The sequence below is a fragment of the Ylistrum balloti genome, unplaced genomic scaffold (assembly GCF_031769215.1).
Source record: "Ylistrum balloti isolate Yb309-2 unplaced genomic scaffold, AGI_CSIRO_Ybal_v1 Utg369934, whole genome shotgun sequence".
Lineage (NCBI taxonomy): Eukaryota > Metazoa > Mollusca > Bivalvia > Pectinida > Pectinidae > Ylistrum > Ylistrum balloti.
Genome location: NW_026782045.1, coordinates 868,139 through 892,213, shown reverse-complemented (window position 1 = coordinate 892,213; position 24,075 = coordinate 868,139). Strand labels below are relative to the sequence as shown.

Here is a 24,075-nt window from a genome sequence, read left to right as displayed (position 1 = left end):
TTATTTCTATATTGTGTCATAGGAGTAAACCAGAACTGATGATTCAATGACTGTAACACAGCTGGACTTCTTGGTTCATTTAAACTAATTATGTCACATTATAATGTTAGAAACATCATCAAACACAGCAGCATTCACTACAGGTACTCTAAGTGCTTGCTTTTGATAAGTAACAGTAAATGCAAATGGCTGCCTGAAAATTCATGCAGGTACTTTAAGTGCCTGCTTGTGATGAGTAATATAGATACAAATGACTGACTGAAAATTGTATACAACATCAAATATAATAATCTATGTGTCTGATTTGTAATTTTCACAAATCTTTCTTGTAACATAAATATCTAATTTCCTTTTTTTTTTTTATCAAATTCAGTCTAAAACTTATAATAAAGTAAATAAATAAATGAGATTCATGTCAAGAACAGCATATCCTGTGTTGTTAACTTTGTGTCATCATCGATGACATCATCAATAAACATGATGTCATTGTTGTTAGGTAAATCATCATGTAGAGATGATGTCAATGTGTCTATACTATGAGTTGTCTCCCTTTGATGGTGGCCATGTTGAATAGTCTCCTTCGGTAGTTCCTTTGAGAACACAGAGGTGGCACCACTGTCCTTGTCGGAGGAATCAGTACTGCCTTCTTGCAGTGGACTTCTGTACAGGACAAGAGCCAACAGAAAGAATAAAGTGGAAAAAAACTTTCCAACAAGTCCAACTGTTAAAAGATTGTTACTCATATTCTGATTGTCGTAGAAAAAACAGGAACCATCCTGTCCACAGTCCTTCTGCCATAACACACATGACATGTCAATCAATTTCCCAAATAGAATTGGTCCTGGGATGGAACCTGTGTGAAAGGAATATTTGTATAAATTGTGTAAACCTACAGATATTACAAGTTTCCAGCTATAAGCCTGATAAAATGGGAAGGTAACAATCAGTTTCTAACTTGAAGTGAGAGTAAGAACTACTGCAGAACAACAAAATGATACTCATTAGCATTTCTGCTGAAATGAATTAGATATGGGTGGGCTTATTTTCAGACATAAGTGTAAAACAAGACAAATGAGAATAGTATATATGTATACATTATGTATTAGCTGAAATTAATTCAAGGTCACTCCCGTTTTTCTCAGAGGTTCACATGAAATCTCTTATCATTATATCAAATACAATGTTTAATTGCTTTTACCATTAAGCTTGTTGTTAAGTTGGTTATGGATGTAATTATAATGAAAAATACTGTATCTGATAGAATGATGATGAATTACAACTAATGACATCATCACAGGTATATTAACCTGACTGAGTTTATAGATAGTAACAAAGAGTAAATATCACCAATTTTAGACTTGTTCACAGTATGATCTAACAAATGTTTAGGAAAAGTCGTTGATTGTCTGGACAAGAAAACTTTACTTTAATAAACAAACGACTTACCTAGACATCTGGCAATGATCCACTGTATTCCCAGGGCAAAAGACCTCTGTTCTGGTGGTACACATCTGTTACAATAACAAAATTGTGACTCGGATCTTATTTACTGATAACCCAGAGCTCAACAATACATCAGTATCCATAATATTTCAGAATAACAACTATCGTTTCCATGGCATCCTTCCATTATCACTGACAAAAAAAACTTTAGAATGACAATCTTCATGTTTTCCTAACTGTTGTATCCATGGAAAGCATCCTGTTTCCCTATCAGTTTTTGTTGTATCCATGGCAACCTTCCTGTTTTACTAACAATAATTACTGTATTCAGGGCAATCTTACTGTTTCCACAACAATAACTGCTGTATCCATGATACCCTTTCCACTTCCCTTATAATCATGACTGTATTTAAGGAAACCCTCCTGATTCCCTAACAATAACTACGGTATCCATGGTAACCTTCCCACTTCCCTAATAATAACTGTTGTTACCATGAGAAATATCTTGAGATCAATTCTAGCAACTATTTTAACTTTGTGTACTGAACTGAAAATATAAAAAACCAAACTGCTCATAACTTAATTAAAACAACGACCTTGACAAGAACAGTATCCTTGACAACTTACCTCAGAGTAGCTGCTAGAGCCGGCATACTGGATGTGAATGTAAGCAGCATCAGTAATCCAAATATGGGCATGAAGATGGGGAGGAGTTTACAGGTACTGTCACACTTTCCATCTACTGCCTGCTGACTGTCCTGGGAGGTGGGGTTAACACAGCTACAGTTGTGGTACACCTAAACAACAAAATAAAATGTAACTCTTAACTCTAAACCAAAACAAGGGTAAACAAGAGTATCAATGAAACAGATGAATGCTCCATGACTTTACTGGACACAAAATTTAATCAAAGGGCAATAACTCTATAATGAAGATGCTGCAGGCCCTAAATTTGGTATACTACACATTCTCTTAGTACGACAAATGTGTACACCCAGTTTCAATATCTCCTCAATTATGCGTAATAGAGTGATGCTTCCAGTGCACTTTATTGAGATCTATCTACCTAGGAAGTTTTATCTTTATTCCTCATATGGTTTTGTGATATGCTCTGGACAAATTCATGATGGACAGATGGATGGACAAACAAAGCAGTGGCTATATGCTCTCCCTTTGGGGAACATAAATATGAACCAAGGAAAGATTTCACAAAGTCCTCCACAATGGAGGTAAGACAATGTGTTCTGGAAGTGTCCTCTGTTTAATATACACCCTTTCACATAAATCTTGGTCAATTATATCAAAGAGAATCTCACCCTGAAAATGACAGAGGACAGTGTTAATGATAACACAGGTATAGGTAAATACACTGTTTAAAGATCAGAGGATTTGATACAGTTATAACTGTTGAATTGATAGCTTGATGGATGTGTTCCATCCTTGACAAAATTGATGTTAAAACTGATTAATGTAACAGGAAACAAGTTCATCAAAATGGCCGTCATATGACTCAGGGGAACAGACAACTGGAGTTTCTGTGAAATGAACATATCAGAATAACTATCAATATACCTATAACCGACTACTGTTTCAGAGTGTGGATCCACCATTGAAAATCCTAGTTTATCAGAAGGATTTCAGAGCAAGCATTTTACTATTAACAACAAAAGGTATACCTTGTAGGACTTAAAGTTTTAACAGATTGGTTCAACAATCAATATCAGAAAGTCATGTGACACAAGGGAGATAATTTCTCAATTTTCATGTTTTAATTAAATTTTTAAGTGACATCATTAAACTTATATCTGTTGACTGATGCTTCCTTTATAAGGACAGAAAGCCATACCGACAGATAAATGTATTCCTATTTTAATACTTATATTAATATATATATGATAGTTACCCGAGCACTGACATCTCCCGTAGTGCCTGTACAGCCAGCGTAACATGGGGAAAAGTACATACTGCCATCACTGCCACAAACAGGGTGATACTTGTTATCATGTGAACAGTCACATGGCTGATGACAGGTGTCAATTGTTGTGATAACACTGGTCCTGTCAAACAAAAATCAATCATTATTACTAAGCCAAGGTCCAGTCAAACTCATTACATCTGTACAGCTAAACCATGGCCACTCTCACAATCAGATTTTTTTTTAAAATTCTGAAATATTCTGGTTTCCTCTATATTTATGTTCACTCCATCTTTGCTAACCAAAGCAATGTATATACATAGATAGAATCTTAAATATGTTTTCATTTTATGTGAGATTTTTTGAAATGTGTCTTAAAACTTTTTTATTTTGAGAGTCTTGGCAAGCCATAGGTAACTTACCAGTTCTGTGTTTCCCTGTAGGGAACATTGACTCCTGTGAGGTAACTTACCTGTTCTGTGTTTCCCTGTAGGGAACATTGACTCCTGTGAGGTAGGTAACTTACCTGTTCTGTGTTTCCCTGTAGGGAACATTGACTCCTGTGAGGTAACTTACCTGTTCTGTGTTTCCCTGTAGGGAACATTGACTCCTGTGAGGTAACTTACCTGTTCTGTGTTTCCCTGTAGGGAACATTGACTCCTGTGAGGTAACTTACCTGTTCTGTGTTTCCCTGTAGGGAACATTGACTCCTGTGAGGTAGCTTACCTGTTCTGTGTTTCCCTGTAGGGAACATTGACTCCTGTGAGGTAGGTAACTTACCTGTTCTGTGTTTCCCTGTAGGGAACATTGACTCCTGTGAGGTAGGTAACTTACCTGTTCTGTGTTTCCCTGTAGGGAACATTGAGGTAGGTAACTTACTGTGTTTCCCTGTAGGTAGTGAGGTAACTTACCTGTTCTGTGTTTCCCTGTAGGGAACATTGACTCCTGTGAGGTAACTTACCTGTTCTGTGTTTCCCTGTAGGGAACATTGACTCCTGTGAGGTAGGTAACTTACCTGTTCTGTGTTTCCCTGTAGGGAACATTGACTCCTGTGAGGTAGGTAACTTACCTGTTCTGTGTTTCCCTGTAGGGAACATTGACTCCTGTGAGGTAACTTACCTGTTCTGTGTTTCCCTGTAGGGAACATTGACTCCTGTAGGTAGGTAACTTACCTGTTCTGTGTTTCCCTGTAGGGAACATTGACTCCTGTGAGGTAACTTACCTGTTCTGTGTTTCCCTGTAGGGAACATTTCTGTGTTTCCCTGTAGGGAACATTGACTCCTGTAAATGCTTGGTTAGGACAGTGGATGATAAAACAAAGAGCCAAGATTAGTGATGGTAGTGTGAGACCAAGACACAGACGAATGATTCCTTTCATCCTAAGTTTGTACCGTTTGACTAGGTAACCTCCCAGGAATGTTCCTCCACCTCCAGCCGGAATGGCAGCAAACCCTACAGGTTGTTACAAATCATTCATTAATTTATCATGATAGATTCAACCCCAGTATTTATCCTTCAATAAAACCAGACAATCTATCAATGGATTAAACAATACCACTGGATTGTGATTTAACTGTACTGCAATATATTTGGGTGGGCTTATTAACATACATGGGGTTTTGTCACTATAAGATCATACAAAAATGCTCACAGAACACAATTAAAGGATTTCTCTTTTGATCCCAACAAACTGGGCTTGATATTACCATAATATTGAGGAAGGAGGAGGAGGAGGAGGAGGAGGAGGAGGAGAGGAGGAAGAGGAGGAGGAGGAGGAGGAGAGGAGGAAGAGAAGGAGGAGAGGAGGAGGAGGGGGACAAGGAGGGGAGGAGGGGAGGAGGAGGAGGAGGAGGAGGAGACAGATTTACAAAGTTAACTCACCAACAAACATGGCTGCCTTGGATGATGGAATGCTGAACTGTTCCTGAATAAACTTTGGTGTGAAGGTAGCAAATCCTGCCAGAACATTTCCTTAAACACAAAACATTAAGACATATAACAGACCAAGTGGAAATTCAAAACTTACATGTAGATTTTCACTTTTTGAGATTTAATTGAAACAGAAAATGAGATAAAAAAAAATATTGAAAACAATGTTAAATTACTTTACATTTGTTCGTCATAAAAACTTCAATGTGAAATTCAAATATTTCAAACATTTCCTGATGAAGAGAGTTTTATATTTGAACAAATGACGTGAGTATTCATAATTGTTGTCATCTGTATTTTAAAGTACCTCTAGCTCAGGTCTAAATTTTTGTAAAATTTGTATGACAGGTGTGACATTTTATAATCATGTGAGATTTGTAAGTAAATATTTTGTAAGATAAGTAAAATCTAACCCTTTATACAAAATCAAGGACAAATTGTGGTGTATTTACCTTCACATGCTGCTGCCAAATTCAAGAACATAAAAGTAGGATTTAACAAGAGGACCCTGACAGACATGAGAATCCTTGTCACCATTAATTTCTTCTTCTCTGGCTCATACTCAGGCTCCGAGGCTGTCTGTTTTGTTTGGTATACTTCCTTCCCTTGTTGGGCCCTGAATCGCCAGGATCCTGAAAACACAATCAGAAATCATCAAATGGTGATGATGGTGTGTAATTTAGCTCATGATATTTCTTGATGTAAAAAAAAAGGTCTGATAGGCAAGAAAAGTGAATGCAGAATCAAATTATAAAACTACACAGCTGAACGATAATTCTGCAAAGTTTCAAATATCTTCCTGTACAAACATGAGTTTTTCCTGACAATTTTTTTTAAATTACACAATAAAACCAGCATGCTATCTAGAATTACTGCCATACAAATTCTCTTTTTCTTCATCCTATATTCTACTAAAACACATTTTTGGTTGATATTTACATCAATCATACATCATTAGAAAGGAAGTTACATGCTTGAGATAATCTGTGGTATTTAGTTATCATCAATGTCTCTGCTCCAATGTTTATCAGCTTCATTCCAATACAATTTTTTATACACTTCTGTAATTAGTAAGACTGACTGACCTTTGAACTCTGAAACTTCAACTATTCAAAGTATTTTAAAAACTTGATCTTTGCATAAATTTGATTTAGAGATGAAATGAGGCTATTAAAGTGATAATTTAACATTCAGGACAGGCAGTGACATAAGAGGATAGGATAGGGGAGACACAGGTGACAGTGTCAGCTCTCTTTAAAATCACAACATGCATGTTAAAATTGAATCTTCCAATATATGATACATAAATTTAACAATAGAATGATAAGTTGCTCACCTGGAAGATTGCTGGGGAAACCACACAGAGGAACAGCCACAATAAATGCCAGGGCAGCACTGACGAGGAAACCAACCCACCAGGCACCAACATAGCGAGGACCTGAGGGAGCTAGACTGTAACAGAGGGGACAATTATTTCACAAGGGAGACAACCCACCACACATCAACATAGCGAGGACCTGAGGGAGCTTGACTGTAACAGAGGGGACAATTATATCACAAGAGAGACAACCCACCAAGCACCAACATAGCGAGGACCTGAGGGAGCTTGACTGTAACAGAGGGGACAATTATATCACAATTGAGACAACCCACCCACCACACAACAACATAGCGAGGACCTGAAGGAGCTAGCCTGTAACAGAGGGGACAATTATATCACAAGGGAGACAACCCACCACACACAAACATAGCGAGGACATGAGGGAGCTAGACTGTCACAGAGGGGACAATTATATCACAAGGGAGACAACCCACCACACATCAACATTGCGAGGACCTGAGGGGTGAGGCTGTAACAGAGGGGACAATTATATCACAAGGGAGACAACCCACCACACATCAACATAGTGAGGACCTAAGGGGTGATGCTGTAACAGAGGGGACAATTATATCACAAGGGAGACAACCCACCAGGCACCAACATAGCGAGGACCTGAGGGAGCTTGACTGTAACAGAGGGGACAATTATATCACAAGGGAGACAACCCACCAGGCACCAACATAGCGAGGACCTGAGGGAGCTTGACTGTAACAGAGGGGACAATTATATCACAAGGGAGACAACCCACCAGGCATCAACATAGCGAGGACCTGAGGGAGTTTGACTGTAACAGAGGGGACAATTATATCACAAGGGAGACAACCAACCAAGCACCAACATAGCGAGGACCTGAGGGAGCTTGACTGTAACAGAGGGGACAATTATATCATAAGGGAGACAACCCACCAAGCACCAACATAGCGAGGACCTGAGGGGTGATGCTGTAACAGAGGGGACAGTTCTATCACAAGGGAGACAACCAACATAGCAAGGAATGAACACATTACTTAATAAGATCAGCAGGGTTGGAAAAAACAATGACACACCCCCTTTGTTAGCAGATATGGGGATCTCAACCTTCATAAAAAATGATTCAGTTACAAGCATTTGGCAAGTCTCATGTTTGCCAACTTAATCATCTCCCCCCTCAGCCTAAGATCCCCATCTAACCTCCAAAGTGTGAAAGATTCTATTTACTTCACACTGCTGAAAGATTGGATACACTTGTCCAGGGAAAGAAATTATTCTGATTTTAAGTAAGACATTGATGCATCAGTGACTGTAGACGATATACCAGAACTATGTAAAAAGTATAGTGTGATTGTTGAGTGCATAAACACGAACTACAGAATGAAAAATACACAAAACCACAGCAAATTACAGTCCCCAATTAATTTGAATATATATGGCAAGAATGCATGGGTGATAAATTTGTGGAAAAACTAAGTCTGGGCAGTGAATATTTGGCATACCCTCCATATGATTGAAAATACATGTGTTAGATGTATATGTATGCAATTGGTCAATGTTACTGCATTATAAACTTGACATTGTGATGCCATGTATTCTACAGCAGTGTCACGTATAAACACATTCAGTAATATTCACCTTACCTGACAGACAAATATATAGCAAGTGAATCTATGTGCAATGTAAGATGTATCCCTTCTCTAAGTGACAAGCAGTGCAGGAGATCATTGACACATGATCAACAAGAGTGCTGTGGACAAAATATATGCCGACACATAATATAAAGATCAAGATTGGTCCTTTTAATTATCACTTTTAACATGTCTGTATACATAAGCTAAAAATGATGTCGCCCCTTCATGCACATCTACCCATTGTAGTAGTAACATTGAGCAAGTTTCGTGAAAATCTGATGATTAGTTTAGGAGGAGTTGTGTTCACAAGAAATGGACATACCAATGGACACACGGACGGACACACGGAGAAGATGACGCCTATATACCACAATAGGCGATTTTTTGGTTCGTTGATTTTTGTGAAATTTATGCCATTTTCAACTTTGTATCTGTATATTATAAAAATTGTCACTGAAGGTCAAAATTAAGTCCAAAGTGACCTATTTTTGGTACATGACATGCTGCCTCACCTTGGTAACCCCTGTGTGCCCCAAGTATCAGTTTTCTTTAACTCTTACACAAACCTACACTCCTGTCCCTAACTGTTCCTAGTGGGGGAAAAATAAATCTGGGCTTATACAGAGTGTCTGTAGTGTAAAACACACTGTGACGACGACGATAATTCCTGGCCAGGGATTAGTGATAGTGTCAGGCTATACAATTTTTTTAAGGCATCTGACGCACTTCAAAATTACCCTTACACAAACCAAATCTATGTAGGCCCCTAATCCTTCTAGAATTAGGCTATGACATTATTAGCCCTGAAACCATCTTCTAAAACTAGCATAATCAATCACACACTGCAGCAGATGGTTGCACCTCTCTGAAGGGGGTGCAGGTTGCCTCCTTACCTCGCCAGAAGACTGACTTTCATCAGTGAGATGATGCCTGGGAAAAGGAGGAGTCGGAAAAAATGGACCAACCAACCAACGGTAGAACACACCAGAATTAGTGAACCACGACTATATGATGGAGTTATCAGAAGATTTACATCACAAGTATAATGTTACGGCCAGTGTTGGACAGACAGTAAAATCAATCTGGGAGAAAAATACCTGAGGTTTGACCCCTTGTCGATGTCCACGTGTAAGTCGAGGAAAGCTCCTCCAGCTAGATATCCAACCGCAGGACCCAAAATAGCACAGCCGTAGAACAACCCTATAACACGGACAAAAATAAAATCTCTAAACAGTCTTGTAAGACAAGTAAAAATATGTAAAGGTACAAAGAAACCTCAATATCTCAAGTCCAGGGGTGTAGGGAAACCATGAGAAAATATTGAGATAAGTGAGTAGTCAATTTGAGTGAGTCGAGGGTTTTGTGTAAAGTTAGGCAGAAACCAACGACATGCTTTGAATTCAACGAGGTCTTTGAGTTATACGGGTTCAAGATAACAAGGTTTGACTGTATATGACATACAGACAACGAACAAATAGACAAACAGAAACCAAGAGTGGAACTGGTAATTCACCATGAATGTCCATAGGATATCTTTTCTTTACTTCCATTTTTCATTTGATATAATATTTATAGTTCATGTAATTTGATCAAAATGGAAACCTACCTTGATGCATAGAGGATGAAGCAACAGGCAAATTGTCGTCCAAGTAAGTCGTGCCTAGGGTGTACAGAGGAGCTGCACCAGCGCCATGCATCAACTGTCCCAAGTAAAAGATGTACTTGTAGGATGAGAGTCCCTGGGGACCTGCATTGGACATACAGTTCTCCAGAGACGTGTTGGTGTGCCCGCCACACAAGGACGGTCCCTCAGGGCCTCCCGCTACATAGGGTCCAGAGGTAAACTGTGGTAGAGAGAACATTAAAGATCCAAGCCCCATCACAAACACTCCAATCCCGAGGTATCGAGGCTTACAGCCAAGTCCACCAAAGTAACTGACTGGAATCAAACACAAGACCGACGCAATATCATAACAACTTGCGATGGCCCCTGACTCAGTGCTGCTTAGATCGTATCGGCGTTCCACACTTGAGATCACGACATTTACAAACCCATTTACAACCATACCCTGTAACAGAGATTTTTACACCTGTTATTTACAATATGGAAAAATTTGCAAAAGTAGGAATTAATTATTAGCTTAACATAATCAAATTCCATCAGGAGGAGTTATCTCCCTTAAAACAAATTCTAAAAACAAAACATCTAAATAATGCATCACATCTTGTGACAAAAGCGCATGTACCTGTAATTATATTGCCATTTTAAACAAAGCAAGTGCTTAAATATAATTCATTTAAGCCCGTCTTGTAAGTTAGAATAAAAATAATCTTGGCCCTTTCAGTTTCATGTTCTGTAGATGTTATATAAAAGGGTAATTTAGGATCATTAAATGAAATAAAAATCTTTTTAAAAACATGATCTAGATTTTCTGTAAATATTCTGTAAAACACATATTTCTGTGTCATTTCTAAATTTAAAATTATTGTCTACGTAAACATTATATTTTTGTTGTCATTTGATGACATCACAATTGGTCACACTACATTGGTTCATACTCTTAAAATATTTACATAGGTAAATTCAACAGGTAAATTCAATAGGTAAATTCAACAGGTAAATTCAATAAGTAAATTCAACAGGTAAATTCAATACAGGCGATGGTAAATAAATGTTGTTATGAAAATGACTTCAACTAATTAATTATAACCATGCTGTGAAGTTTTAACTTGAAAAAAGACAAAATACTTCCATACTGTTTTAAGAATATTTCCATGTACCTGGCATATGGAAAAGTTTAGGTAAATTGGAAGTCAAATTATGGGACACACTCTGGTGTATGTTTAACAAATTAAGAAATAATCCCAGGCCAGAATAACCATCATATTCAGACATTATCACCTGATACTGTCCAGTAGACCTTATACTGCAATATAAACATGGCCCAGACAATTCTCTAAAACATCACTCGATATGTCATTCCTTTTGATCAAAATTTTATTAGATTTTACAAATTTAGAGTTAATACTTTTGAAGTTAGAATAATCAAAGTGAAGTTTAGTACTGTTTTTAGAAATGTGATAAACACGATTTAAAACACATCAAAAGTCATTTTTATTTCACAATAACATTAAAAACTAAACTATCATCCTCAATCTTAAAAGAATTTTGCATTGTTCTCTCAGCAAGTGATACTGTTCAGCATTACAGAACTTATAGCCATTTGCTTTATGGTTGATAATTATTTTCAGGCGGTATTCCTTTAAAATCCGGTAACGGATGATTTTTCTTCAATAAATTGAATATGATATTGTTTCGAATGTTTTTTCTATTGTTATAAAACTTTCACATCAACCCCTGTTAGGCGACTGGTAGAAATGATCTCTTTAAAATCAAGTAACAAGGGCATCTCGATGAGCTTTAATTGTCAGTCAACATTGTCAGATAAAAGAAATTCATTTTCAGTTGTGCAATGAATCTTCTTGATTTGAAATTCAAAGAAAACATTGATGTGACAGGCATGTGTTTGAGTCGGTGTGTGACAGCTAGTTTCTTAATGTAAATTAGACAGCTGACTAAATTACTGCCCTCCGCCTCACAGTTCAGCCCTCGTAACCTCACAGCTTCATCTCGTAAACACACCAGCCCCTACTCTGAACTACAGCAGCCTGCAATCTTACTGTCAAACACACTGAGGTCAAATTACAAACCTAGTACCACAATTCAAAACCCCTTTCATGAAATTATGAGAAAAAGAAACAATTTGAAACAGATTTATCCGTTTCAATAATGACCATACTGAGATCAGTAAGGGGCCCCTTGAATTAAGTAATCTGGGCAGCATCAAATTGGCTTAACTGTTCTCAAGCATTTAGATTCAGTTACACAACCATTTCTTAAATTTCAAAACTAGAATGTAAGACTTAGGAATGTCTTTTGGTACTGCAGAAAGAATAATGTAAATTAAATGCTACAAGTTAATATATTGTCAAATAAAAAATAGAACAGAGAGACATATACTATAAATCACTAATACAGACTCAATGTTTAATGTCTGATATATATTTCTGATTGCAGCTATCGAAATCAAAATGGCCACAGAAATATTGATGTAAATAACGCATACAATTCTATATTTATAAAATACTATATGTTTATTATATGCAAATTTTATTTTTTACAAATAGCATAAGTTTATCCTAACAACTAATATCTGTGTTGATTCAGAGTCATATCGTTAAAAATATACCAAAACAATGGCACCACAAATTGTACGATTATATTGATGAAGCAATATTTATCTCTGGCAATAAGTCTGTGTCTCAATGTCTTGTAATAACTGAAGATGCTTTTTCACTGGCTTCCAATATTAGCCCTCCTCTGACTTTGAGTCTGAATCTGTAGATTGCATTCCTCTCCTCCACAGCTGTCATTCGCTCTTATCCCCCTCCTCCACACCCATTATCCGCCCTCATACCCCTCCTCCACACCCGGTATCCCCCCATCCCCCTCCTCCACACCTATCAACCCCCCCCCATCCCCCTTCTCTGCACCCGTCATCCTCCATCTCCTTCCTCCACACCTGTCATCCCCCCAACCCCTCCTCCACACCCATCATCCCCCCATTCCCGTCCTCCACACCCATCATCCCCCCAATCCCCTTCCTCAATACCCGTCAACTCCCATACCCCTCCTCCACACCTGTCATCCCCCCACCCCGTCCTACCCCCATTCCCGTCCTCCACACCCATCATCCCCCCCAATCCCCTTCCTCAATACCCGTCAACTCCCATACCCCTCCTCTACACCGTCATCCCCCATCCCCCTCCTCCACACTTGTCATACCCCCATACACATCCTCTACACCCGTCATCCCCCTTCCCATCCCTTTCCTCCACACCCATCATTCCCCCCCATCCCCCTCCACCACACCCATCATCCCCCTATCCCCCACCCTTCAGGCCAATGCAGGTTGCAGGAAAAGTACAACAGCGACATGTAAACTGGTCGTGGATTCTAGAAGAAAAATCTACAATGATACATTTCTTCTTTATTACAGGCAATGGCTTGACAAACATAATATATTTTATTATCATGATAAACATCAGTGGTATATTCCGGTAAAGAATTTCTCACATATTTATCAAATAATTCTGATTCTCTGTTTGTGAACAGTTTCTGTTTTACATGAAGTACACAATCCTGAGATGACTGCAGCTGCAGAATTCACCTCTCTAGAATGTTTGGAAACAGAGGCAAAGCTATCAGAGATTTCTAAACATGCATACAACTTAAGTACCCACAAAACATTGTGAAGAAAAAGAGGAATTGATAAGATTCTTATGGTGGGGAGGTTTTTATTACAGGAGTGAGGTGATCAGATTCCGATAAAGGGAGGGGGATCATTTTAATGTGTGTGTGGAATACATGTGTGAGGGGGAGGGGGAGGGCACAGGAAAAGTTGGGAAGGGGGAGAGGCACCAATTTCATGTGGAATATTTTTTTTTTTTTGAGTGAGATAGTGTATTGATAACATTCTGGGGTTAGGAGATTATACGACTTTGAGCCCATGGTTTGAAGTGTACAAGTTAGGTGACTGTAAGACTTTGAGTCCCTGGTAGGTAGTGTGCGGGTCAGGTGACTTTAAGACTTTCAGTCCCTGGTAGGTAGTGTGCGGGTCAGGTGACTTTAAGACTTTCAGTCCCTGGTAGGTAGTGTGCGGGTCAGGTGACTTTAAGACTTTCAGTCCCTGGTAGGTAGTGTGCGGGTCAGGTGACTTTAAGACTTTCAGTCCCTGGTCGGTAGTGTGTGGGTCAGGTGACTTTAAGACTTTCAGTCCCTGGTCGGTAGTGTGTGGGTCAGGTGACTTTAAGACTTTCAGTCCCTGGTAGGTAGTGTGCGGGTCAGGTGACTTTAAGACTTTCAGTCCCTGGTAGGTAGTGTGTGGGTCAGGTGACTTTAAGACTTTCAGTCCCTGGTAGGTAGTGTGTGGGTCAGGTGACTTTAAGACTTTCAGTCCCTGGTAGGTAGTGTGTGGGTCAGGTGACTGTAAGACTTTGAGTCCCTGGTAGGTAGTGTGTGGGTCATGAGACTTTAAGACTTTGAGTGTAAAGTATGGAGACACTGTAATGTCTACAGTGAAGATATCTAAAGGAATATATAGAGTATTTATAAGGACCTATAGAAAATTTTCATAATTCATTTTGGAATTGGATAGAACTTCAAACCCAAATACAACATTGGAGTTTCTGTACATAAGTCAAAATGTTTTATTTCACAATCACTTGATTTTTTTTTTTAATAATTTATCAATTTTTGCCTTCACGTCAACCTTTGTATTTGATATCTGTCTAAAAAGTTCATCTCTAAATAACAGATACCTGTTTCTAAAGACCACCTCTATATCATAAATACCTGTCCATAAAGGCCATCTCTGTGTAACAAATACCTGTCTATAAAGGTCAACTATATTTGATAAATACCTGTCTATACAGGCCAACTATATTTGACAAATACCTGTCTATACAGGCCAACTATATAGAAATACCTGACTATAAAGGTCAACTATATATGACAATTACCTGTCTATAAAGCCACCTCTATTTACCAAATACCTGTCAAGATCACTTGTATATAATAAAGACTTGTCTATAAACTTCAATATAACAAATACCTGTGTGTAAAGACCACTGACGCTGAATTACAATTACCTTCATAGTAATTTAACCTCTGTATAAAACCACCTGCCTATAAAGACCACTTTACCCCACTGCCAAATGAAGCCTCTGTAATTAGGTCGTATATGCCATGGTTACCAGATCACAGTAAGTATGGTAATGTTTAAATCTTATTACTGCCATCATTATGGAGTTGCCATGACAATATTATAAAATGTAAGAATGACAAAAGTTTTCATAATTTAGACAAAAACAAAATGATATTTACAATCTCTTTGAAATGTTTAGTATGACTTTTCTGGGTCAGTAGTTTCATTTGAACTTTTACAGTAGGTGGCTTGAGGGAAGTGGCTGGTTACATTTTCAATATGTTATGACTGCTATGAGGGATAAAGAGATGATACTGGATGGGATTAGACAGTTTGGTATCTTTATTAAGATGTATGATACTGACCATGTATATATCTTGTTTAAGAGGGCTAGATCAGCAGATACACATATATCATACAAACAGCCATTACACAGACTACAGCCAGTCTGGGGCAGTAGCTGATAAGACTCCTAGGGCCGGAAAAACCTGACAATTTACCAAGTCCTGATAAAATTTTAATTGAGATAGGAAACAAAACATTAGAGAGAATCTTATAAATCAGTCTTAGGTATAGAATGACTCTTTTCATCCCCTCCTTCATTCCTTCTTTCCACACCCATCTCCAACCCACTCCACCTAATTCAGCCTGTAACCTCCATGCAGTAATTTCCAAAGGAAACACTTGAGAGGTTTCAGAAAAGACATTAAAACCATCAGCAGGTAAAAAGTTTGAGTCAGAATGGATAAACTACAGAAACATGGGCAGGGAGTGGAGAGAGGCAGAAGGGGCGAGGGGCAGAGGAGAAGGAGGGGAAGCAGTGAGGGCGAGGGGCAGAGGAGCAGGAGGGGAAGCAGTGAGGGCAAGGGGCAGAGGAGGAGGGGAAGCAGTGGGGGCAAGGGACAGAGGAGAAGGAGAGGAAGCAGTGAGGGCGAGGGGCAGAGGAGAAGGAGGGGAAGCAGTGAGGGCGAGGGGCAGAGGAGAAGGAGGGGAAGCAGTGAGGGCAAGGATCAGAGGAGAAGGAGAGGAAGCAGTGAGGGCAAGGGGCAGAGGAGAAGGAGGGGAGACAGTGGGGGCAAGGGGCAGAGGAGAAGGAGGGGAAGCAGTGAGGGCAAGGGGCAGAGGAGAAGGAGGGGAAGCAGTGGGGGCAAGGGGCAAGGGGCAGAGCAGAAGGAGGGGAAACAGTGGGGGCAAGGGGCAGAGGAGAAGGAGGGGAAGCAATGAGGGCAAGGGGCAGAGGAGAAGGAGGGGAAGCAGTGAGGGCAAGGGGTAGAGGGGGCAAGGGGCAGAGGAGAAGGAGAGGAAGCAGTGAGGGCAAGGGGTAGAGGGGGCAAGGGGCAGTGGAGAATAAGGGGAGGGATTGTAAAGGGAAGGCAGTGGGGGCAAGGATCAGAGGAGAAGGAGAGGAAGCAGTGAGGGCAAGGGGCAGAGGAGAAGGAGGGGAGACAGTGGGGGCAAGGGGCAGAGGAGAAGGAGGGGAAGCAGTGAGGGCAAGGGGCAGAGGAGAAGGAGGGGAAGCAGTGGGGGCAAGGGGCAAGGGGCAGAGCAGAAGGAGGGGAAACAGTGGGGGCAAGGGGCAGAGGAGAAGGAGGGGAAGCAATGAGGGCAAGGGGCAGAGGAGAAGGAGGGGAAGCAGTGAGGGCAAGGGTTAGAGGGGGCAAGGGGCAGAGGAGAAGGAGAGGAAGCAGTGAGGGCAAGGGGTAGAGGGGGCAAGGGGCAGTGGAGAATAAGGGGAGGGATTGTAAAGGGAAGGCAGTGGGGGCAAGGGGCAGAGAAGAAGGAGGGGAGGGGTTGTGGAGGGGAGGCAGAGGGGGCAAGGGGCAAAGGAGGTGGAGGGGCAAAGGAGATGGAGGGGCAAAGGAGGTGGAGGCGAGAGGTGGAAGAGGTGGAGGGGAGGCAGTGGAAGTGGGGGGCTTTTAGGGATGCAGTGTCAATATACATAAAGGCAGGATCCATGATTGGATAGTTGAGAAGTAGTGAAATAAGAACACTGACTGTTTCCAAGACTAAGACATCTCTCTTTGTCTGTTGTGTATGTCAGTTAGATACAAAACAATCCTTCCTGTGCTTTATATACGTCATCCACCGTAAAACAAAGCTGATAACACATTCAGAATGTTATGAAAACAGACAGAAACTGGCGAAAAACCATTAAATGACGTAGTGCCTATATAAATTGTGAATGAAGTTGCAAAATTTTTACTGGGCTTTGTGTTGATGCAGCCTTGATTGACTCAACAGTTAGCATCTGTTTAACATGCACTAATACCCCTGAACAGGTTTACGCACATGCTTTTTTGGTTTTTAAATTAATATTTTTATCTTATTTGGGCTCAATCTTTATACAGGTTTACATATGTGGTTTTTCTGTCCTTAACTGAAGATCTACTTTACACCAGTTTTAAGAAAAAAATTAGTTTGAATATGGATAGACATCATAAAGGGGCCTTTACAAAAGTCTAACTGGTTTTGAGTTAAGAAATTTAAATACACATCCACTCTGCTTGAGGTAGGTGTTTGATGCTTAAGTAAATATATATAAATTATACGGGTTTTATAGGATTTCACATCCACAGAACTTTTGTATCGTAAGTAGAGAAAGTAGTTGCGTAAGATGATTCCTTCCATGTCATCATCTATACCTATACTTTCAATAAAATTTAAAATAACATATCTCATTAGTGTTGTCATACTGAAATATCACATGATAGATTTTGAAGTGTCACTACATATTGAAATCTATCTGATAATTTCACATAACAATGGCATTTTATAGTGTTATATCAGATTTTGTAGTGTTATCATACTGAAATATCACACCTTTTTATGGTTTAATTTTAATGAAATGTTAATGAAATTTTCACAGACTACAGACTACATTACTCCAGTTATCACTAAAAAGTCAGGTTAAGCAGACATCTAATCTGACATGACATAAGACTGTACATCGTGAAAACATGACAAACTAAATATACAAGCCAGAAACGAAACATTCTGTTCACTTCCACGGTAACATGACAAAGAGAAATACTGCCACTAGTACAAATACATCTTATATCTAGTCTCAGATAAGATTTACATCTTACTTCTCATCTCATGTACTTTTCTCACAGGACATGAGGTAGATTAATTTCACACACACTTTTCTGTTGGCAGACACTTTCATTATAAGACTATGCTGTAGTCAAGGAGAAGGTATTCTCCACCATCCTTGAAAGTTTGCCCATCATCATTTACATCTATTTATGTTTGAAAGCCTTTGTTATTGGCCATTAATGAGTATACACAGTTTTCTTCTCAAAAGCTTCTTTATCTTTGATCATCACATACAGATGAGTTTGAAACATTTTCAATGGTCACCAAGTACAGATTTGTGTTCAAAATTTCATCAGATATTTAAAGTTTGACAAAATGTATTTTTTTCACAAATTTATATCAAATATTAGCTCAGAGAGTAGTATATCGCTTGCCTCTTGATTTTTAACACAATACCAGATTATTTTATTGCTACTTAAATTGTTCCCATTTTCCTGTAAGTATACTCCAGTTCTGAGTCCTAAAACTTTATAAAACCCTCCTCCAGCCTCCTCATCTACCTGTACAGTCCTTCTCTTCTGATCTCTAACTTATTTACGGGATTCTATGACCAGATTTAAACACATTGTATCTAAAACATTTCATTGTTAATACTTATTACTGAAGTATGTAATTAAGATCACAAATTCCACCTGTTTTTTTATGATCTTATCATCATCCCATCAAATGACTTTCCCTATTAGTGTATATAAGATGATAGATGTGTGAAAGTCCTGTGATAACCATCTCACACACTGTATGTCTAAGTGCACATATGCTTCATCTTGGTCATGTCTCTGATGACGTTCACTTTGCAGTCATCAAAATATTACACATTGATATTTAGGTGTCATACAAGAAAAACCATTCAAAATTATTTATAAACCATTTTTATCCACCCTACACTAATCCTAATAAACATGTATTTCATTCTGTTCCTCTATTTTCAAGTGTTATATTCAAATTTACCTTGTTTTGTCCCTCCTACCCCTAACTTACCTCTATAACCCGTTTCTTCCCCTCCTACCCCTAACTTACCTCTATAACCCATTTCTTCCCCTCCTACCCCTAACTTACCTCTATAACCCGTTTCTTCCTCTCCTACCCCTAACTTACCTCTATAACCCGTTTCTTCCTCTCCTACCCCTAACTTACCTCTATAACCCATTTCTTCCCCTCCTACCCCTAACTTACCTCTATAACCCGTTTCTTCCCCTCCTACCCCTAACTTACCTCTATAACCCGTTTCTTCCCCTCCTACCCCTAACTAACCTGTATAACCTGTTTCTTCCCCTCCTACCCCTAACTTACCTGTGTAACCCATTTCTTCCCCTCCTACCCCTAACTTACCTGTATAACCCATTTCTTCCCCTCCTACCCCTAACTTACCTGTATAACCCGTTTCTTCCCCTCCTACCCCTAACTTACCTGTATAACCCATTTCTTCCCCTCCTACCCCTAACTAACCTGTATAACCCATTTCTTCCCCTCCTACCCCTAACATACCTGTATAACCCATTTATTCCCCTACCCCTAACTTACCTGTATAACCCATTTCTTCCCCTCCTACCCCTAACTTACCTGTATAACCCATTTATTCCCCTCCTACCCCTAACTTACCTGTGTAACCCATTTATTCCCCTCCTACCCCTAACTTACCTGTATAACCTGTTTCTTCCTCTCCTACCCCTAACTTACCTGTATAACCCATTTATTCCCCTCCTACCACTAACTAACCTGTATAACCTGTTTCTTCCCCTCCTACCCCTAACTTACCTGTATAACCCATTTCTTCCCCTCCTACCCCTAACTTACCTGTATAACCCATTTCTTCCCCTCCTACCCCTAACTTACCTGTATAACCCATTTCTTCCCCTCCTACCCCTAACTTACCTGTATAACCCATTTCTTCCCCTCCTACCCCTAACTAACCTGTATAACCTGTTTCTTCCCCTCCTACCCCTAACTTACCTGTGTAACCCATTTCTTCCCCTCCTACCCCTAACTTACCTGTATAACCCATTTATTCCCCTCCTACCCCTAACTTACCTGTATCTTCCCCTCCTACCCCTAACCCTGTATAACCCATTTCTTCCCCTCCTACCCCTAACTTACCTGTATAACCCATTTCTTCCCCTCCTACCCCTAACTTACCTGTATAACCCATTTCTACCCCTAACTTACCTGTATAACCCATTTCTTCCCCTCCTACCCCTAACTTACCTGTATAACCCATTTCTTCCCCTCCTACCCCTAACTTACCTGTGTAACCCCTATTACCTGTATAACCTGTTTCTTCCCCTCCTACCCCTAACTTACCTGTATAACCCATTTCTTCCCCTCCTACCCCTAACTAACCTGTATAACCTGTTTCTTCCCCTCCTACCCCTAACTTACCTGTATAACCCATTTCTTCCCCTCCTACCCCTAACTAACCTGTATAACCTGTTTCTTCCCCTCCTACCCCTAACTTACCTGTATAACCCATTTATTCCCCTCCTACCACTAACTAACCTGTATAACCCATTTCTTCCCCTCCTACCCCTAACTTACCTGTGTAACCCATTTCTTCCCCTCCTACCCCTAACTTACCTGTATAACCCATTTCTTCCCCTCCTACCCCTAACTTACCTGTGTAACCCATTTCTTCCCCTCCTACCCCTAACTTACCTCTATAACCCGTTTCTTCCCCTACATTTCTTCCCCTCCTACCACTATCTATCCTGTATAACCCATTTCTTCCCCTCCTACCCCTAACTTACCTGTGTAACCCATTTCTTCCTCTCCTACCCCTAACTTACCTGTATAACCCGTTTCTTCCCTTCCTACCCCTAACTTACCTGTATAACCCGTTTCTTCCCCTCCTACCCCTAACTTACCTGTATAACCCGTTTCTTCCCCTCCTACCCCTAACTTACCTGTATAACCCATTTCTTCCCCTCCTACCCCTAACTAACCTGTATAACCCATTTCTTCCCCTCCTACCCCTAACTTACCTGTATAACCCGTTTCTTCCCCTCCTACCCTGTAACTTACCTCCTATAACCCTGTTAACCCATCTTCCTCTCCTACCCCTAACTTACCTGTATAACCCGTTTCTTCCCCTTACCTCTATAACCCGTTTCCCCTACCCCTAACTTACCTGTGTAACCCATTTCTTCCCCTCCTACCCCTAACTTACCTGTATAACCCGTTTCTTCCCCTCCTACCCCTAACTTACCTGTGTAATCCATTTATTCCCCTCCTACCCCTAACTTACCTGTATAACCCGTTTCTTCCCCTCCTACCCCTAACTTACCTGTGTAACCCGTTTCTTCCCCTCCTACCCCTAACTTACCTGTATAACCCGTTTCTTTCTTCCCCTGTATAACCCGTTTCTTCCCTCCCTACCCCTAACTTACCTTTCTTCCTATAACCCGTTAACCCGTTTCTTCCCCTCCTACCCCTAACTTACCTGTATAACCCGTTTCTTCCTCTCCTACCCCTAACTTACCTCTATAACCCATTTCTTCCCCTCCTACCCCTAACTTATTTCTTCCCCTCCTACCCCTAACTTACCTGTGTAACCCATTTCTTCCCCTCCTACCCCTAACTTACCTCTATAACCCGTTTCTTCCTCTCCTACCCCTAACTTACCTCTATAACCCGTTTCTTCCTCTCCTACCCCTAACTTTTCTTCCTCTCCTACCCCTAACTTACCTCTATAACCCGTTTCTTCCTCTCCTACCCCTAACTTACCTCTATAACCCGTTTCTTCCTCTCCTACCCCTAACTTACCTCTATAACCCATTTCTTCCCCTCCTACCCCTAACTTACCTCTATAACCCGTTTCTTCCTCTCCTACCCCTAACTTACCTCTATAACCCGTTTCTTCCTCTCCTACCCCTAACTTACCTCTATAACCTGTTTCTTCCTCTCCTACCCCTAACTTACCTCTATAACCCGTTTCTTCCTCTCCTACCCCTAACTTACCTCTATAACCCGTTTCTTCCTCTCCTACCCCTAACTTACCTCTATAACCCGTTTCTTCCTCTCCTACCCCTAACTTACCTCTATAACCCGTTTCTTCCTCTCCTACCCCTAACTTACCTGTATAACCCGTTTCTTCCTCTCCTACCCCTAACTTACCTGTATAACCCGTTTCTTCCCTTCCTACCCCTAACTTACCTGTATAACCCGTTTCTTCCCCTCCTACCCCTAACTTACCTGTATAACCCATTTCTTCCCCTCCTACCCCTAACTTACCTGTGTAACCCATTTATTCCCCTCCTACCCCTAACTTACCTGTATAACCTGTTTCTTCCCCTCCTACCCCTAACTAACCTGTATAACCTGTTTCTTCCCCTCCTACCCCTAACTTACCTGTGTAACCCATTTCTTCCCCTCCTACCCCTAACTTACCTGTGTAACCCGTTTCTTCCCCTCCTACCCCTAACTTACCTGTATAACCCGTTTCTTCCCCTCCTACCCCTAACTTACCTGTGTAACCCATTTATTCCCCTCCTACCACTAACTAACCTGTATAACCCATTTCTTCCCCTCCTACCCCTAACTTACCTGTATAACCCATTTCTTCCCCTCCTACCCCTAACTTACCTGTATAACCCGTTTCTTCCCCTCCTACCCCTAACTTACCTGTATAACCCATTTATTCCCCTCCTACCCCTAACTAACCTGTATAACCTGTTTCTTCCCCTCCTACCACTAACTTACCTGTATAACCCATTTCTTCCCCTCCTACCCCTAACTTACCTGTATAACCCGTTTCTTCCCCTCCTACCCCTAACTTACCTGTATAACCCATTTATTCCCCTCCTACCCCTAACTAACCTGTATAACCTGTTTCTTCCCCTCCTACCACTAACTTACCTGTATAACCCATTTATTCCCCTCCTACCCCTAACTTACCTGTATAACCCGTTTCTTCCCCTCCTACCCCTAACTTACCTGTGTAACCCATTTATTCCCCTCCTACCCCTAACTTACCTGTCTGCCAGTCCTAACCTTCATTTACCTGTATACTGTATACCCTTTCTGCCCCCTCCTACACCATACTTACCTGTATACCCCCTTCTGCCTCCTACTACATCCCACTTACCTGTATACCCCCTTCTGCCCCCTCCTACCCCCTACTTACCTGTATACCCCCTTCTGCCCTCTCCTTCCCTCCACTTACCTGTATAACCCCTTCTGCCCCCTCCTTCCCTCCACTTACCTGTATACCCCATTCTGCCCATCCTTACCTCCACTAACCTTTATTTTGTACACCCTTTCTGCCCCCTCCTACCCCCCACTTACCTGTATACCACCTTCTGCCCCCTCCTACCCCCCACTTACCTGTATACCACCTTCTGCCCCCTCCTACCCCCCACTTACCTGTATACCCTTTCTGCCCCTCCTACCCCCTACTTACCTGTATACCCCCCTCTGCCCCCTCCTACCCCCCACTTACCTGTATACCACCAGCCCAGCACAGCCAGAACAACATCCAATGAGGACTACGGAAACGCTGACACATTCCTGGGGTGAATGGTCCCCATCCACAGGGTTCTGTCTCCTCCTCATCCTCCTTATCAATTCCTCTGCCTGGGGCTAGTGGAGCGGTGTATGGATCACATTTGTCTAATGTTGATGTTGGGTTGTAGGATGTGGGAGTGTCTGGAGTAGAAGGGGTGCTGTTTCCATTGTTGTTGTGTAGTATAGACACATACTCCTGTGAATGGGAGACTGTCATCCTGGACAAATAGAGTCAGGTTAATTAGGCATAATTAATCAGGTGTAAAATTTACATAGAAATAATTTAATTAGACAAAAGAGAAATGCTGTTACTTAAGAGTGTCAGGCCAAGACAAAATACAGAAGTTCAAAAGGAAAACATTTATAAGACCAACCTCCCACAAGTTTATAATTACTGTAGCATGCTCTTGCTAATTCACCTTTAATCTACCACTTTACTCTCTC

The 24,075-nt window shown here is 40.7% G+C and overlaps 1 protein-coding gene across 1 annotated transcript; it reads right to left on the bottom strand.

Annotated features, from left to right (window-relative positions):
* Nucleotides 1-504: 504 nt before the first annotated feature.
* LOC132547129 (solute carrier organic anion transporter family member 4A1-like) lies at nt 505-23,848 on the bottom strand. Its single transcript, XM_060210884.1, is given in 12 exon segments — nt 505-605; nt 608-853; nt 1,447-1,511; nt 2,071-2,240; nt 3,347-3,504; nt 4,610-4,810; nt 5,240-5,329; nt 5,740-5,919; nt 6,624-6,739; nt 9,370-9,472; nt 9,879-10,341; nt 23,567-23,848. Coding segments are annotated over 12 exon segments (2,175 nt in total).
* Nucleotides 23,849-24,075: the final 227 nt, after the last annotated feature.